Raw genomic sequence first — 16,747 nt, 5'->3', positions numbered from 1 at the left:
AACTTAAAGATGACATTGACGCGTTCTTCAATCACTTCCTCGTCCATCACCAAGAGCAGAATCATATAAGCAGGATGCCAGCAGTGAAGAGGGCTGCTGATGGCGAAGAGCCTCCAGCGAAGAAGCGTGAGTCTGACTTTTCTCAAAACAACGCTGACAGTGTATAGCCCACCCGTTCTTCACCGGTGCTGCTCAAAAGCCTTTGGGTCAATTCCAACCCTCACCATCAACTTTGGTTCATTTCACCCATCTTGATCCTTTCGCTTCTTCTTCATCCTCCGCAGCCTCTTCTCTGAAAACGAATGGACACTCCAAAGTAGCTATATCATTCTATGACCTTGATGGAACACTTATCAAGCCCAAATCAGGAGCTCAGTTTCCAAAAAATCGAGATGATTGGGTATGGTGGCATTCGTCTGTTCCCGAATTGCTCAAGAAGGAACATGAGGCGGGCAGACACTTGATCGTCATTTCAAACCAAGCCGATCCGAGGGATCATATCAAGTCGGAGTGGAGAGCGAAATTGTCTCTGATCGCAGCGAAAGTAAGTTTATCCGTCTCAAGGTGAATTAGAATAGAGGCTGATTAAAATCGTAGTTACCGAAAGAAGTCCCAGTACGAATCTTAGCGGCGTTATCAAAAAACGACGTATACCGAAAACCAAATATAGGAATGTATGAAGTGGTAGAGAAGATATACAAGGATAGAGGCTTAGAAATAGATATAGAAAATTCAGTCTTCATAGGTGACGCCGCTGGGAGAGCTGCTAAAGGACCTCAAAGGAAAGATCACGGTGATACAGATTACAAGTTTGCTTTGAATGTTGGACTCAAATTTGTAACTCCCGAAGTAAGTTCCGTACTGGCTCGTCTTTTCGTCCAGGCGGAGCTGATCCTACTGATATAGGAACATTTCCTCAAACACCCTCGACCTCACTTCCCGGAACCTCCTAATGGATTTAGGCCTGCAAAATTGGGCAATCTAGCATCTCGTGAGTTGCCTTGTAACATCCGTCTCGTCCCCTTCTGTGTCTTCGGGACCCCTTCCCCTCTTCCGTTTCTTCCTCCCCTTCGTTTTTTTTTTCAGGTAACATCTTCCCCAACGCCGGCAAGCTCACATAAACTAGAGCAGTTCCTCACATCGTCCCATCGCATACTCCAATCACTCGTCCGGCGCTAGAGATCGTCATCTTTGTAGGCCCACCAGCATCCGGCAAATCGTCTTTCTTCCGAAAACATTTCGCTTCAGAGGGCTACGAACATATCAACCAAGATCTACTGGGCTCGAGAGATAAATGCTTGAGAGTTGCCGAACAATTCTTGGCAGGAGGTACGAAGGTTGTAGTGGATAATACGAATCGCAATAGGGAGACCAGGGCTCATTGGGTCAGGTTGGCCGGGAAGTTAAACGTTCCCATCAGGTATGTTATGTAGCTACGCTCGAAATACCGAGCTAGACTGATATCGTTGGAATACACTTCAGGTTGTTTCACTTCCTCTGTCCACTCGAACTTGCCAAGCATAATAATGTCTATCGAGCATGCTATGGCCCAGCCGACGAACCTACCCGTACCCTCTTACCTGCCTTGGCTTTCAACTCTTACGCAAGCGCTTTTGAGAAGCCCTCGATTGACGAAGGGTTTGACGAGGTTAGAGGAGTAAATTTTCATTTTGAAGGTTCGGAAGAGCAACGAAGAAAATGGGATATGTATATGTTAGAACTCAAAAGATAGAAAGAAGGTTGCATTGATTTTGTATCTTAGATATAGATAGTACGTGTTGTAAATTAAGTGGCATAGCATCATGAACGTCGTAATTTATGTCTTCGTGCGCGTCGTGTAAGCATGACGAGCGCTGGGCTGAGCCTTATTATTTTCTGACCGTCCTAAAAATTTCTGAATTGATCCTACTCGAGTGACAGAGATTGTTGTTCAACTTCTACAGCTAACGCGCACCCTTCATCGAGATGTCAAAAAGTGGGGACGAAGTGACCGTCATCAACACTCTCAACAAACCCTTCCAATTCCATGACTCCGATATCAATTTGATATCAGCGGACGGTGTGGTATTCAAGATTCATAAGAATAAATTACAGTCATCCAGGTGGGCGTACAGAACCTCTTACCCTGTTTCTTGACTGACGAATACTCCGCGTTGCTAATGTCGTTTGAGCATGCGTTATGCAGCTCCGTATTTCAAGTGATGTTCGAAGCTGGGAAGCATGATGATAATTTGGAGCTTACCGACACGACCTTAGAAAGCAGCAATATAGTCTCGCTCTTCCTGCAAATGATATACGGCCACAAATCGGATCCTCCCATAGACTGGCTACAGTTGAAAAGCGGATATAAGGTCCTTGTGGAATTTATCGATAAATACGATGCGTCCGCAGCAAGGGAGCACCTATGTACTTGTCTAACATTGTGGGCTATGACCAGCAAATTCTCGACGGATCGGTACCTGCTCATCGGGTCACGATGAGTCGGCAAGAGCTGATAATCGTGGCGATGAAGAACGATACCAAGCATTACTGGCAAGCCTCAACCGTTATTCCATCGCGCTTCTTCGATGTGCACGATGACCATCTGCTAGTAGGCGAATGTGGAAAAACGTCACGCTCTACTTGAATACGGTGTCAAGGGAGAAAACACTTTAAATCTTGCTAGTTGAGCGTTTGTGGATTTCAAGAGGCTTCGACCAGATCATCTGTTCGCATGGCTGAGAGCAAGAGACAATGTCTTGGGATTCAACAAACCGAAGATCGATCACAAAGCGGTGGGCTCGGAGTTCGAGAAGATAATGAAAGTTCTCAGTAGGTCTTGGCCTCTTCTCATTTTCCAATATAGCGCACTAGGAGACTTGCTAATGTGATCCAGCTAGATCACGAAGATGAAACTTGATAGCAAGGATCATGTATAATGGCAATTTGATATCTCATGCACGAAAAAGGAAACTACAGCACTCGGTATTCCCGAATTGTCCCCAACCTCGGTACTAATCGAGCCATACCTGACTTAAACTGCGCAGATTTGACGGGATGCGGTGCTCTCCGGATTCGATGGCGGTAGATGTTTCGTTAACCATAAAACAAGAGATGTTTGGTCAGGCAGGCGGGCGATATGATGAATGCGAAATTATCAGACAACACAAAAAAACAACTACAGCACCTGAGATTCCCAAGTCGTCCCCGACCTTGGTACTGATCAGGCGATCTCCAACTTAACTTCACAGAGCTAACGGGATGTGGTGGTTTATGGAGTCTGTGGCCGCAGATGGAAATGCTTCCAGTAAGCCCGGCTCACTGAGGTCTGTTGATCTTGGTAAAGACATCAAGAGTTTAGTTGAAACATACGGAGAAGGTCCACGTATACTGTATCCAAGTCATGTGATATATTCCGATACATGATGTCTACGACAACGTACATACCCCTAATCGTCCTCGTCCATCGCCTCTGCATCCTTCTCTCCCTCACCTTCGCCTTCATCCTCGTCCTCGTCATCAGAATCAGAGGGCAAGTCGTACGACAGACCACCCTCTCCCTCGTCCCCACCACGTTGAGCAGCCCATTGTTGAGCGGCTTGGAAGAACCTGAATGATGTGGGGTTGGCATCCCGTTCGTCGTCGGGGAAGATGAGATCCCAGTCTGTCCATGGCAAGTCAGCTTGAAGTGTCTGGTACGGATCAACGAAATGCACATACACTCCTCCAGCAGATCGCTGCCATCTTCCGCCTTTCTCCATCGCTTTCGAGTAGTAGGCATCATCTCTTCGACCTTTGCCAGATCTTCTGGAGAACCATGTTGCTCCTCGAAAGTCTTCCAAGCTTCCAGCAAGAGTGCACGCTATATAGGATGTCAGAATGGAATTCCATCTGCGAAAGAGAGTACCACTTACATCTTCCTTCTCTCCCTTAGCCCTGAGATCTTTGTATCCTCTTGCAAACACCGCTCTAGCCAACTCAGGATCACCAGCCTCACCTTCAATCTCATTACCATCTTCATCCTCCCCACCACCAAGCACAGATACTTCCATAAGCGCGTAAGAGATGTACACTTTGACGTGCGAGGTTCGTTCGAGCAATCTCTTGTATAACGATCTCGTACGTTCTCTCTCGCCTTCACCAGATTCGAAGTCGATATACGCTTTCCAGACGATCTCGGGCATATCCAACGACTGTTGAACGGCAAGTTCGAAGATTGCTCGGACTCGCTCGAAATCTTCCACGGCGGATTCGACTTGTGTCCATTGGATCCAGGCGGAACTGAGCGACGGATCGTACTAAGAGGCTATCAGCGGGGCCCTGGGAGTTACCAATAGTAAGTGTACTCACTGTGAGGAACTTCTCATACAATGTTCGCACCCGATCAAACTCTCTCAATCTCATTTCCAACTCGATATACCCTGAGAATAGCTTGGGCTTTGGACACATCCCTATACCAGCTCCCAGCACCTTTCGTGCGGCGGTGACGTCGAGTTGTCGGATCTCGAAGTAGGCGTAGGACAGCCATAACTGGTAGGAGGTCAGCATGAAGTAAGCTCTCAAACAGGATAGCTCACCTTGGCAAACGTGAATGTATTATGCGGCACAAGCTTGATAGCAGCTTTGTACACATCTCTAGCTCGATCGAAGTCCTTCGTGTCAATCTCCTCGAATGCAGCGTATTGTAGCCATACTGGGTTGGGTCAGCATCAGAGAATGTCCGAACGGATCTCTGAATTCACTTACAATAGATATACCTCCTCCAATATCGCTTTTCCAAAGCCGGTGGCACATTGGCCACGGCCCTCTCATACACCTCTCGCACCCTCGTAGGCTCCACATCTTCTCCGTCCTCCTTGTCTGCTCTATACGCGTCCTCTTCCAATCTAGCCAGTGAGAACCAAGCATCATAGTTCGTCCCGTCATACGCTAATTCCTCCTCATACTGTATACGTCGTTTACCAAGGACAGTAAGTTCTACACCAGCTCGATCACCGTGTTGTTTCTCAAACTTGGTATAGGCAGCGTACAAGCTTGCAGATTTCGATCGTGGCAGACGAGCAAGAGCGAACTGTGGAATTGTTAGCGACATATCAAGGCTGGATGGGTGAATGACATACCTTATAAATAACCCTAGCCCTCTCATACTCCTTCAACCTAGTTTCCATCCTTGCAAAAGCCGCAAACACCTGCTGAGCTTTCTCAACCTGTTCTTCCTCGTCTCCGAAAAACTCCAAAGCCGTTTGGAATACTTCCCTAGCCTTGTCGGGCTGACCTCTGTCTTCTTCGAATTTCGCCCATGTCACCCAGTTCTTCGGTATAGGTCTAACCCCAATCCATCTTTCGTATATCGCTGAGGCTCTATCCAATTCGTTATATCTCTCTTCTAATTTGATATAACTCTGCCAAGCTTTATCATTCGGTTCCCACTGCATCCATCTCTCGAATATTTGTCTAGCCCCAGGAACGTTGAGGAGTAACTCCTCGAGGTAGACGTATTTGTACCACAAAGCGTCGACTCGGGGGAGGAGGGTGACAGCTCTGTCGTATAGGTTTCGGGCGTGGTTGATATTACGAGCTTTCAATTCCATATCAGTGTATTTGAGCTGTTCAACGGTCAGCAGATTACAATTCACGTAGACAGGGTACTCACCCATAACTCAGTCGATCTAGGATCAACGTCCAGAGCTCGCTCAAACACAGATCTAGCTCTTTCAAACTCATACTGACTAGATTCCCATTGAGCGTATTTGATCCAGGCTATGAAACTATCAGCATACATCGCATGGTCTCTGGGAAAACATGACATACCTCTTATACTATCCCTCGAGTATCTGATCCTCCCCTCAAACTCATTCCTCTTTCTCCCTTGGAACTCTGATAGCTCTTCAAGATCCTGTACCCGCTGCTTTGGCGCCTGGATGGAGGGTTCTTGACGCTCTTGGGCTTCTCGAAGAAGTTGCTCGGCGGTGATCTAGATGTTAACGTCAAACGTTAGCAAGTCAAAAACTCCCGCAAAAACCGATGCGAACTCACCTGAACCGCCGCTGGGGCCCTGTTCTTGACTCGTGGAGCTCGATCCCGAGCGTCTCTTCCCGACATGATGCGGAGCGGTGTACGATGAATGAATGAGTATGCACGAGAGAGATGCTGAAATGTATCATCCGACAAATGACCTGAAGTGCTTTATCCATACAACTCAAGTTGTTCAGAGGTGAGAGGCGGCGAGGTCCGGATCGAGCCATCAGGGTCTGGGAATAAGCCCTTGGATCGGCTCCATCCAACGTGCAACGCCACACCCGAACCTCGTGTGTAGTACAACTCGGCGTTCAGATAACACCGTCTGCAGTAGCTAGATAAAACCGTGAAAGCGAAGTTCGGAAATGATGGTTGAGGTCTTGTATCAATCGTTTTCGAGATCAACAAGCTAATAACCAAGACATATCCTTTGAGCTATGGATATCAATAAAGGTACTTGTGAAGGATAGCGAAAAGCTTAGCTCTGCGTTTCTGCCGTATTGCTTTCTGAACGCTGTTATCCTGGATTTTCGAAAGATACACGGAATGATCAGCGCTGTATATGAAACGAGGTCAAAGTCTCTCTCATTGATTGATCGTTAATGATTACATACTGACTGAGCAAGCATACAAGTTATGTATTGACTCATTTGATGATGGAATCATGCGACCCTAGCGCTCAGAAATGGTACAAGATGTGATACTCACCATACAGCTTGTAGAATAGCTCATCCTGGTTCCATTCCAGATTTATTCTAACCAACTCGATTAAACGTCGCTGGTCATTTCAAAACCATATCCATCGTTCTTAGGTCTCCAGATCTATATTCAGATACATTGGAGCCATCATTTACCATCTACATTTCAGTCCGATTGCTATCACGAATTCTTCAATTTGAACAGGATAAACTTCGTATCAAAGTTTCGATTCCTCTCCGTACAACAGCTTCTGTCCTGACGCCCTCGTCAGAGAACTTGCCTGGGCTCAGTAGTACAAACAAATCAGGTCAGCCTACCAAAGAGGACGAAATACGAAGGAATCCAGTAATCCAGATTATCTCGTCAGCTTCCTAATTGGTCTTTTTGGTGCACTACTGGATCACTCTCCCATTCCAGCTACTCTTCGACCTTCAAGATACCTAAGCGGATTTGAACCCACCTCACGATAACATATCTGCCAGCAGCCCTTACCATATATCCCACACTCATCGAGCATCTCACTTCGCGTACTCTCCATCAAGAGCTATATTGGCTATTGCCTACCCACGTTACCCACACCTCACCGCTCATTATGGCTCCAACCACCACCCGCGAGGATCGAACCCCCAGCAACCGACCCACTAAACGATCCAAATCACCTGTACATAGGACAATCAATGATTCGAACCCATCTAATCGCCACGGGCTATCTGCGCCTCCCTCCCTCTCATCCCCTGCATTTCCACCAATCCCCATGACTGAAGAGATACAAGCGCAGCTCGACACGAACGTGGTAGACCGGGCCTCTGCACTGCCCGAAGATGACAGACAAGTAGCGGGGACAGTGAGTACTTGGCCTCTTAGCTGTCAGGCATGGCTGATCATTCTACTCGCACAGCTCCCCCTACCTATTCCCATCCCCATTGCAGGCTCTGCTTCTTTGAGACTCCCTCAAACACCAACTCGCAGACACACGATTGCCGTCACTCATAAACCCTCTCGTCTTTCTCCTTCGATCGATTCATCCCATAGCTCGTCTGACGAGGTTGAGATCCTCCCATTCCAACCAAAAGAGGGGCATGAGGCGCCAGAATCGACTGAGCCAGGTATTCAATCTGGAATTCTCCAAACGGGCACTCTTACGCCTTGGTTGAAAGGCAAAAGCAAGGGGCCGGAGAGGGTGAGCACTTCAAATGTGAGTAGCATAGCATACGCTGCCTTGAGCTGGTTGATTGATTTTTGATCAGAGCTCGACAGGAAGCAGCAACATGGACTGGACCCCCTCCCCCTCTCCGCTACTTAGACAACGACCCACATCTCCCAGAGCTGGATCGGCATCAATCATCAAAGATCGATTCACCGAAGATGTATCTGAAAGTAACTTAGGTGTCGAAGACGATACCGTGGAGCAAGCGAATGAGGAAGTAGAGAATGCTATTCATCTGGAGGAGGAGGATGAAGTGGTTGAGCTAGCTACACTTGCTAGTGTACGAATCGAAGATAATCTCACTTTAGAGAATTTGAGTCCTAAACAGAAACAATATGTGAGTCAATCACGAGAGAATACAGTGGAATACATTCTCACTACATCGTCACAGGTTCTCGCTATACAATTGATTTGTCAAAATCACTTCGGGCAATACGAAACCGAAATCTTCCACAGAATCAGCTGTTCAAATGCCCAGAAACTACCAATCTCTTCCGCTGAGCTGATACGAACCACAATCAACATCAATCGCGCTGCCAACTCCCAATCAATGATTCCCGCAGATGACGTAGCATTAGATTTCCTAAAAAAAGGTCACGATACCCTGGCCCAGCTCATCACCAATCCATTCACCTACGATGTAACATCCGAAGACATCTTCTCCTCAAAATGGGATACTCGAACTCCAAAAACAGGTCACATATTCTACATGAGACAGTTGATTTACGAAAATTGGACCGAATTCAAAGAGGACATCAATGCATATGCCGTTGGCTTTCCTGCTAAGCTTCCTTGGTGTATCAATGTTTTGATGTTAGCAGGAGCAAGTGAAGTAGAACTGCAAGACACAGTCGATCAAGTACTCGCAGTTCAGAATGTCGCTGGGTCTCTTAGCCTGTCGAGCTTCCTGGATCCATCGATTATCAAAGAGTTACCTCTTAGATCTATAGGGCACAGAAAGAGATTCTTCATCTACTACGCTGGGCTAACCGGCACCACCACGGCTCAAGGAAGATTAGAGGACGACAAGGACTTAACCCAAAGGCACTATAACAACTTCCTTTCTACCTCTGCGAAGAAGCCTATATCTATGGCCTTTAGAGATCACTCATCGGTACGAGATGTTGAATCGTACAGAGATAATTCCTGGTCCGGAAATGTGGAGAAGCATATGATCTCAGTGCTCGGACTTAGTCTGAACGAGGAATTGGGTGGTTGGTCAACCGACTATACGCCTCCGAAGGATGTGCTCGAGATGTATCAGAGTGGTGTAAGAGCTATTGGTTTTCTGCCATATCTTGATCCCCAAGTACCCGAGAAGATCTTATCTGGGGTTAGAAACGTTCTATTAGCCGGGCAGCAGTATTTTATGCAACGCCACCTGGAATCAGACACAATCAAACCTCCTATAGGTGAAATCCCATTGAGGCATACTATTTCTGCGGCTTCGACAATTGGTACCGTTCAAGGAAGATCTTTAGTGGTTACCCTAGCAGACGATACGCCTCAAGAGCAATTTTTCGGTCGCATAGCTGGTCCTTGGGCGCACAACGCAGGTCGAGCGTTACAAACGGAAAGACATTACCTTCATTTGGTGGATCCAAGTGTACAATTGAATGGTGATCTTGATTCAGAAGTAATCAGGCAGAAATACGGTGGTTTCATCGACGTATTCTCGACTTCTTTGCCAAATAGACTGTGGAGTGAAGCTGTTTTTTTCGCAAGCTCATGTATCCGAAAAATCAACCCATACGTCCTCATCACATGGTCCGCGCTGAACGCTCATCTTGTATGGAAAGAGAATGGTATGAAATCGGTCTATGGGGGGGATCGAAATGCCGATGTTTACAGACTCAATCCCATCAAACCTGGAGAACTGACACCCAAGCAACTGATCGACCAGATTGGGAAGTCTGGCCTGATTCATTACGGACCAAACGCAGATGATTTAGCTTTATCTATTGCTCGTCCTCATCCCGGCGGACTGAAATACGATCCGCAGCTAGGGGTGGTGCGGCATCATCTCTGGTTTCTCGTCTTCCTTAGAACTCAATTACTTGTTCTGGTCACCCGAAGCTATCTTGGTAAAGACGAAAGAGAATTGTCTCTATCACCACGATATGAACAATTAATCAAGATTAGGGAAAGATTTGAGGAGGTATCTCAGAGCATCGGGCTCACTCAAAAAATGGAAGAAGCAAAAACAAAATTACTGCAAATTCAAACTCCAATCGCTTCTCTTCGACAAGCTAATGTCATGTCCAATCGGGATCAAGCAGCAACTTCTCGAGGTCAAACAAGTAACGGAGGTATGAGGACTGCACCCAACGGAGAAGAGCGAGATAAACAAATGAAAGAGATCATCAGGACGTATAAGGATCACATCGCAAGACATGCTCCCTACGACACCTCAAAGGTATGCCCTCAAGGAATGACTGTAGGAAGTGATGAATGGTGTAGCTGGTTCCAATCACTCGCTCCAAATAGATTACTGTATGTTTTGCTGAACACATATGGCAAAACACCTCAAGCTATGGTCAATGCTCGAACGAATAGGGAGGAATTTGGTGTGCGAGCAGGAGCTGCTTCAGCAGCTCGTTCTGCGCAGTCTAGGCAAGAAAGAAGGGATATCTCGGTCGATGCGGAACATCATCAAACATTCAATCTCGAGTCTAAGATCTTAGAGCATATTGGGACAGTATCAGAATGTACGAAGTGGAACATGCTTCATGAAAGCTACAAAGTTGGAAAGTGTACACATTGTGGATTATGGGAATTATCAGGTCGTAATCGCAATGCCTATCATCTTTGCACAGTCGGCGAAGGGAGCTTAAATCCAGAAACGACAAAGAGGAAGTTTACAATGGAGCTGTTCGCACCACTGCACAGGGTGGTATTCTTGCATGAACTTCTGCAAGTACCAGGAATTACAGAAGCACACCTAGATTCGATACCAAATATCAAAACTGTAAACGTCAAATCAATTCTGGAAAAGCATCGAATCTCACTTCCGTACCCTGTTGATCAAGATGCGTCAATTTGGGTCAACAAGACCGACTCAAACGCGTATCATCAGCTGATCGCAGCCTTACACGTCTATCACTTGCAGTTCACTACTGTTCCTAGCTCTCTGTCCATGGGCGTACCATCTAAAGCCAAAGAGAGCGCGATAGCTACCAAGGGTACAACCTCGTTTTTCGAGTGGTTACGAAACATGCCACATGATCGAAATGTACCTAGGATCGCCACTTGTGGTGCCACATACGAGACGTGTGATATTATTAGAGTACAACCTCCGGCAGCATGGTATCAACACTCGTGTTCTCGGGGAGGGTCCATGTCTAACGAAGTAGGTGAACAACCATGAGTCGAAAATGACGTGCTGATAGGTTGCCAATCTCATAGCCTTTGAAGACCGAGCGGATTATCAATGACTGGCTGGATATACCAAGTTTCATGGTCAGTCGAATACTGGTAGAGCACTATCTCCAACCCTTCCCTCGTCCAGTGTGGGAAATGCGATGGGACAGTAAAGTTCCTTATGTTCATAGCACTAGAAGAAAGTAGATCATATCAACGTCGCACCGTTTGATTTTGTAGAGTAGGACTTCATTAATGCAGCGCACACCACGGGCCAACCGAGAACGTTTGAGCAATGAAAGAGAATTAGCATTCGATGATATGCTACACTGTTGGATGATTACCTTCAGAGATGTGTCCGTGGCGATTGAATGACCTGCAGAGGTCAGGGACAAAGGCGAATGTGTATTTAAGTAGGGCCCAGTCAGATTCTGATCGTTATGTAAGAATATAAGTCATTTCAAGAGCGGTGGCCATAAACCCACTAAGCTTTAACAGTTGTGGCAGCACCTACCACAGTTGTGTCATATGAAGCAATGAACTAAAATCAATCCGAATGCCAGCGTAAAGTCATGATAGCGACCATTGCAAATAATGATTGACCAAAATTTGAAATGCATACATGATATCAGATCCAACAATGATCAATTGGGTGATGTTGAGCACCAAAGGCGGTTGAGCCCAGCGACTTTCACTGTCGCTGTTGCTATAACTGTACTGTGTCCTGCTTTCGAGTGACTCATGGAGTTTGTGCAGATTTGTTAAGACAGATGATCCCCTCTTACCTGAGAATTTTTGCGGAGAGCTCAGGAATACGCGATGATGAAAGTACTCTCACATGCTTCATACATTTTCGGGGACAATCATATCCCAACGAGTTGGATGAAGGCTTGCGAAGAACACCCAAATTAGTATGGTACTGATGTACGGTGCGAATTGATGTTGTCAGTTTTGGGGATGTAGCTCATTTGGCAGAGCGCGTCATTTGCAATCACGTATTAACGCAAGTAATTGTCGAGGTACAGGGTTCAATTCCCTGCATCTCCAACTTTTTTTTTCTTTTTTTCTTGACGTTCTGTGTCACCTCTGCCCCTGGGTTCTCCTTCTGTAACAACTGAATCACCTTTCGTCCGCCAGTCAGGTTCCGCAATCTGACAACGCTGATCGGTCTACACGAGACACTTAAGCTGACCTACGTTCTGTGATCCACCAGAACTCATCGCAACAGCGCCAGAAACCCTCACATAGATTTCATTGAATAGTGAAAGCTCAGTGTTCAATGATACGTCAGGTGAAAACACCAAGTGAAAGCTAATCAACGTCTTCAGAACGGAACGGAGCAAACGTAACCCTGCATGAATACATTATACATAAATCCAATCTTCAAACCGACCAGGGAAGGATCCGAAACTACATATATCCCATCAAACCACACTCCATCGTCGAAAGTGGCACAATCGCTACCACCCCTTCAACTGACTATTTACCGCATATCGCACCCATCAACTTAAGCCTGAGCAGCGGGGAGTCTACCCTGAGCACGTTGCTTCTCAAGCTCCTCCATGACGACCTTCTCAGCGTCGATCTGCTCGGCGGGGTATTTGCGGAGCAAGAATTTCATAACCAGGGTTCCAATGGCGATCAAACCTAGGAAAACGGTCGTGGCTGAGAATCCGGGGATGTATCGAGGAGCATCGGTCTTGGGCCAGAGGAAGACACCGTAGATCGATGCGGAGTTACCGAGAGCATTGACGAGAGCAATCGCAACTGCTCGCTTCTCTGCTGGGTGGCCGATGACGTTGGGTACCCAGGTGAGGATCTGCAAGAAGAAGCGGGTGATTAGCGAAGGCTGCTCCAGGGTAAAAAAATCATAGCAAAAAAAGGTACGTGGACTCACAAGAGGGGGAAGAGCGTAAACACAACCGAAAGCAAGGATGATAAACACGTATTGGACCATGTGCTTGGTGGTAGCAGTGACAATGATAAAGAAAATCACTCCTAGGGAAGATGCCAAAACGATAGCCTCTGGTTTCTTCTTAAGTCTGTCGGCAGTGAAACAGAATCCAAGAATGAAGACAAACGCGCAAGCATAGAGGGGAATGGTGTGGTATTGGCCAACGTAGCCCGTCCAGCCCAAAGCGCCGATCAAGGTGGGTACGAAGTATTGAATGGTCTGGGCACCGGTACAGAGCATGTAGAGGAAGACGAACATCCCTGTTCTCCAGTCAACAAGGACCATCTTGATAGCTTGCCAGTGACCGATGTGACCTTGAGCACCACCGGTGTTGGCGAGACCGTCAAAGGCGAGTCGTTGAGCAGCGAGGAGTCGTTCTTCAGGTGTCAAGAACTTGGTGGTGGATGGCCAATCGGGCATGAAGTACCAGGTGAAACAACCGACGAAAGAGGATCCAACACCTTCGATCTGGGTAGAGAAGCAGAGTAAGCAAATGATTCCCACGCAAATACGAGCAAACGCGTCTGACTCACGATGAAAAGCCATCTCCAACCTTCGATCCCCCTTGCTCCGTCAAGATGTTGAGTGATGACACCAGCCAAGAGACCTGAGAAGGCACCAGAAATAGCGGTTGCAGTGTAGTAGATTGAGAATCGAGTGGCAAGTTCGTATCGCTTGTACCATCTGCGGGAGGGCAGATTAAGTCAGTCCCGATCGGTCAATGTGCTTGCCAATTTGTACTCACGAAGAGAGGTAGAAAGCCACACCAGGAGCGAAACCCGCTTCGAGCACACCGAGGGCGAATCGGACACCGGCAAGTTGTTGGTAGTTGTGAGTGGCACCCATCAAGGCGGCGACACCACCCCAGATTATGCAGAGACCAGACAAGTAAAGGGAAGGTCGGACTCGGGCGATCAAAAGATTGGAGGGGACTTCGAAGATGACATAGGAGATGAAGAACACCAAAAGAACAATGGAATATTGTTGAGAAGTCAAGTTGAAGTGTTTCTCGAGACCACCAGTCTTGGCATTACTATACACGGATCGCAGTTCAGTAAGATAACACGTCAATCGAGGGATCGCTTTCAAGACTCACCCAATGTTGGCTCTGTCCAAGTAAGAAAGGGTGTAAAGAACCCAAATACAGGGGATAATTCGTTTATCGATCTTTCGTACAAAGGCCTTCTCTTCTGCGGAACCGGGAACATATTGCGAGGCTAGAGCCACAGCGTCTTGATCGAGGATCTCATCGTTCTCGTGCCACTCGTCTACTTTCTTGGGTCCAGCGTCTAGATGCTCTTGAGTCGCCATGGTGTATGAAGATGTAGATGTATAAGGGTCAAGGGGTGGTAAGATTGTTTTGTCAAGACTACAGTTAGAAGTTCTTGAGTGAATTGGTTCGAGAAAAGAAAAAGGGGGAAAGTTGAGCCCCTTGGAGTCTTCTTTAAATATTAAATCCTCGCAAAGGAGCGGCTAAAGTTTCTGATGTGTTTTTCCAATTTACCAAAAGTTCGTTTCCGCTGTTTCACTGACAAAGACTGATGACCCGATATTCTCCTTACGAGGAAGCTTGGCCCCCTCCGGCCGAATACTGTATCCAGAAATACACAAATCACCCCGGAAGGTGGAATGTGAGGGGTACCGTGGGTTTTGTCTACGGGGCACCTGGAGAAGATGATGCAAACCACCCAACAGTTCTTCCTTTTCCAGGCGCGATAGCAAATGACAACTTGGCCACCCGGAAAGATATCATCCCCTGTACCAAGATTGTATGATTCCGGATCGAAGCTGAATGGACCGGAAATCGTTCTTCGGTTAAACGATAAACGGATGGAAGAAAGCTTATTGCCAAAAGGAGCGATGTTGATCCATTTGGTTCTGCCCCAGCCTCACATGCTTGAGAGCCATGCCGTGATTTGACTCTTTGTTATGTTTAACACCATTCCCTTGACTTGGAAGAACATATCTGACAGGTCGGTCCGGCTACCGAAAGACCGGAAATCACCTCGATGGATTTCGTTCATCCCATTCCTCCTATCCTCCACCAGCTGCTTCCGATGTCATGTTGTGACGTGTGACGGGACCGTGATAGGTTGCAAAGTCTGGAAGAGAACTTCAATAAAACTTGTCACAGTCTAGCAAAAGTTGTACTTGTAACATACTATCGTCAAGTTACTCAGACAGCCCAGCATCACCACCATGACCCTCGCTAACAACCGAACTCTCGATATCCTCAACAAGGCCGAGGCCGGAGGCTACGGTATCGTCGCTCAGACATGGTACGTCGTATGCGGGGATTGAGAGGAATATCAGTGATCAGTGACTGATAGTCTGGCGATGACATAGCTACGACGCAGGTATGGCCAAAGGACTTGTCCGAGCCGCTGAGCGAAACAACTCCCCAGCTATCCTCCAGCTATTCCCTATCACCTTGCAAGCTGGAAAAGGACCTTTCTTACAGTACTGTGTAACTCTGTGAGCGATTTCTGCCAAAAGACCGCTGGACTGTTCTGATAGCGACATGTAGCGCACACAACGCCTCCGTCCCCATCGCTGTACACCTCGACCACGCCACCGACGCCGAGCATCTGGAGCTCTCTATCGGTCTTGCCGAGAAAGAAGGTATCAAATTCGATAGTATCATGGTTGATGCGAGTCACGCGGACAACGAGGAGGAAAATATCGCTATTGCCGTTCCATACATCAAGCGATGTGTTGCTCAGGTGAGTGCCTTCAGCCTTCACCCTGGAAAACTTCGGTAGGGGCTCATGGGTGCCGCTTATAGGGCATTGCTACCGAGGTAGAATTGGGTCGATTGGAAGGTGGAGAAGCTGGATTGAGAGAGATCACCGGTGGAATGTTGACGGATCCTGCAAACGCCGAGAATTTCATGAAGGAGTGAGTGCCAGTGATGGACATACTAGGTACAATATTGACCTTTCTATAGAACCGGTGCCCACATCTTGGCTCCTTCATACGGTGTAAGTCGTTCTGGGTTTAGCTGTAGACTTGTAGCTAACAGATCGGTCACAGAACTTGCATGGAAGTTACAAATTCATCGGAGGACCCAAATACAAGCTTGAAATGTAAGCCACACCATTACTCGAGTCAAGATGCCTTACCATTAGCTGATCACTAATAATCCTTATCCAGCTTGAAGGACTTGCAACAACGATTCAAGGGCCGGATCCCCTACCTCTGCGCCCACGGTACCGATGAGCTTCCCGACGAGCTCTTCACAGATCTCGTAAAGAGTGGTGTGTCAAAGGTACGTTAGAGCGTCATACTATCTCAAGGAGCCAGATCTGATCTTTCCAATTAACTTACAGTTCAACATCAACTCGTGGGCTCGTGATCCATATGTCGAGACGTACTCTCAAGCCCTCGCCTCCAAGGCATTCCCAGATGCGGAAGAAGAGGCTGTAGAGGCTTTCGCTAAAGTGTGTGACCGATTTATGAACCTTCTGGGATCGAGTGGTAAGGCATAGGAGGTATGGTTTGTTGTCCGTAGTGTATGCATCGTTACTTAG

The 16,747-nt window shown here is 47.1% G+C and overlaps 6 protein-coding genes and 2 non-coding genes across 8 annotated transcripts; 5 read left to right on the top strand and 3 right to left on the bottom strand.

Moving 5' to 3' along the window:
* Window positions 1-74: 74 nt before the first annotated feature.
* Window positions 75-1,732, top strand: I302_102796 (polynucleotide kinase 3'-phosphatase; the record flags this gene model as incomplete). The annotated part of the gene is made up of 6 exons (XM_065869560.1): window positions 75-126; window positions 285-544; window positions 598-849; window positions 907-991; window positions 1,132-1,420; window positions 1,483-1,732. The coding sequence occupies 6 exons, from the start codon at window positions 75-77 to the stop codon at window positions 1,730-1,732; spliced, it is 1,188 nt and encodes a 395-aa protein (XP_065725632.1).
* Window positions 1,733-1,965: 233 nt separating this feature from the next.
* Window positions 1,966-2,480, top strand: I302_102795 (uncharacterized protein; the record flags this gene model as incomplete). The annotated part of the gene is made up of 2 exons (XM_019188165.1): window positions 1,966-2,102; window positions 2,186-2,480. The coding sequence occupies 2 exons, from the start codon at window positions 1,966-1,968 to the stop codon at window positions 2,478-2,480; spliced, it is 432 nt and encodes a 143-aa protein (XP_019051043.1).
* A 470-nt stretch (window positions 2,481-2,950) lies between these two features.
* On the bottom strand, window positions 2,951-3,066 carry I302_102794. Its single transcript, XR_002022009.2, has one exon. It is a non-coding gene; the product is annotated as a 5S ribosomal RNA (ribosomal RNA).
* Window positions 3,067-3,428: 362 nt separating this feature from the next.
* Window positions 3,429-6,081, bottom strand: I302_102793 (pre-mRNA-splicing factor CLF1; the record flags this gene model as incomplete). Its single annotated transcript, XM_019188164.1, has 10 exons — window positions 3,429-3,643; window positions 3,700-3,841; window positions 3,894-4,277; window positions 4,330-4,509; window positions 4,557-4,672; window positions 4,726-5,050; window positions 5,100-5,585; window positions 5,633-5,739; window positions 5,791-5,953; window positions 6,016-6,081. 10 exons carry the CDS (start codon window positions 6,079-6,081, stop codon window positions 3,429-3,431), a joined length of 2,184 nt encoding a protein of 727 aa, XP_019051042.1.
* A 1,207-nt stretch (window positions 6,082-7,288) lies between these two features.
* Window positions 7,289-11,470, top strand: I302_102792 (uncharacterized protein; the record flags this gene model as incomplete). The annotated part of the gene is made up of 5 exons (XM_019188163.1): window positions 7,289-7,540; window positions 7,595-7,891; window positions 7,944-8,240; window positions 8,295-11,252; window positions 11,309-11,470. 5 exons carry the CDS (start codon window positions 7,289-7,291, stop codon window positions 11,468-11,470), a joined length of 3,966 nt encoding a protein of 1,321 aa, XP_019051041.1.
* A 746-nt stretch (window positions 11,471-12,216) lies between these two features.
* On the top strand, window positions 12,217-12,310 carry I302_102791. Its single transcript has one exon. It is a non-coding gene; the product is annotated as a tRNA-Ala (tRNA).
* A 460-nt stretch (window positions 12,311-12,770) lies between these two features.
* I302_102790 (uncharacterized protein) lies at window positions 12,771-14,528 on the bottom strand (the record flags this gene model as incomplete). The annotated part of the gene is made up of 5 exons (XM_019188162.1): window positions 12,771-13,082; window positions 13,161-13,685; window positions 13,751-13,901; window positions 13,963-14,250; window positions 14,314-14,528. The coding sequence occupies 5 exons, from the start codon at window positions 14,526-14,528 to the stop codon at window positions 12,771-12,773; spliced, it is 1,491 nt and encodes a 496-aa protein (XP_019051040.1).
* Window positions 14,529-15,416: 888 nt separating this feature from the next.
* Window positions 15,417-16,705, top strand: I302_102789 (uncharacterized protein; the record flags this gene model as incomplete). The annotated part of the gene is made up of 8 exons (XM_019188161.1): window positions 15,417-15,496; window positions 15,564-15,692; window positions 15,745-15,940; window positions 16,003-16,115; window positions 16,165-16,198; window positions 16,251-16,303; window positions 16,371-16,485; window positions 16,547-16,705. 8 exons carry the CDS (start codon window positions 15,417-15,419, stop codon window positions 16,703-16,705), a joined length of 879 nt encoding a protein of 292 aa, XP_019051039.1.
* Between the last annotated feature and the right edge of the window lie 42 nt (window positions 16,706-16,747).

The sequence above is a fragment of the Kwoniella bestiolae genome, chromosome 1, assembly GCF_000512585.2.
Source record: "Kwoniella bestiolae CBS 10118 chromosome 1, complete sequence".
Lineage (NCBI taxonomy): Eukaryota > Fungi > Basidiomycota > Tremellomycetes > Tremellales > Cryptococcaceae > Kwoniella > Kwoniella bestiolae.
The sequence above is the reverse complement of the archived record's forward strand: the minus strand, read 5'-3'. Positions and strand labels throughout refer to the sequence as shown.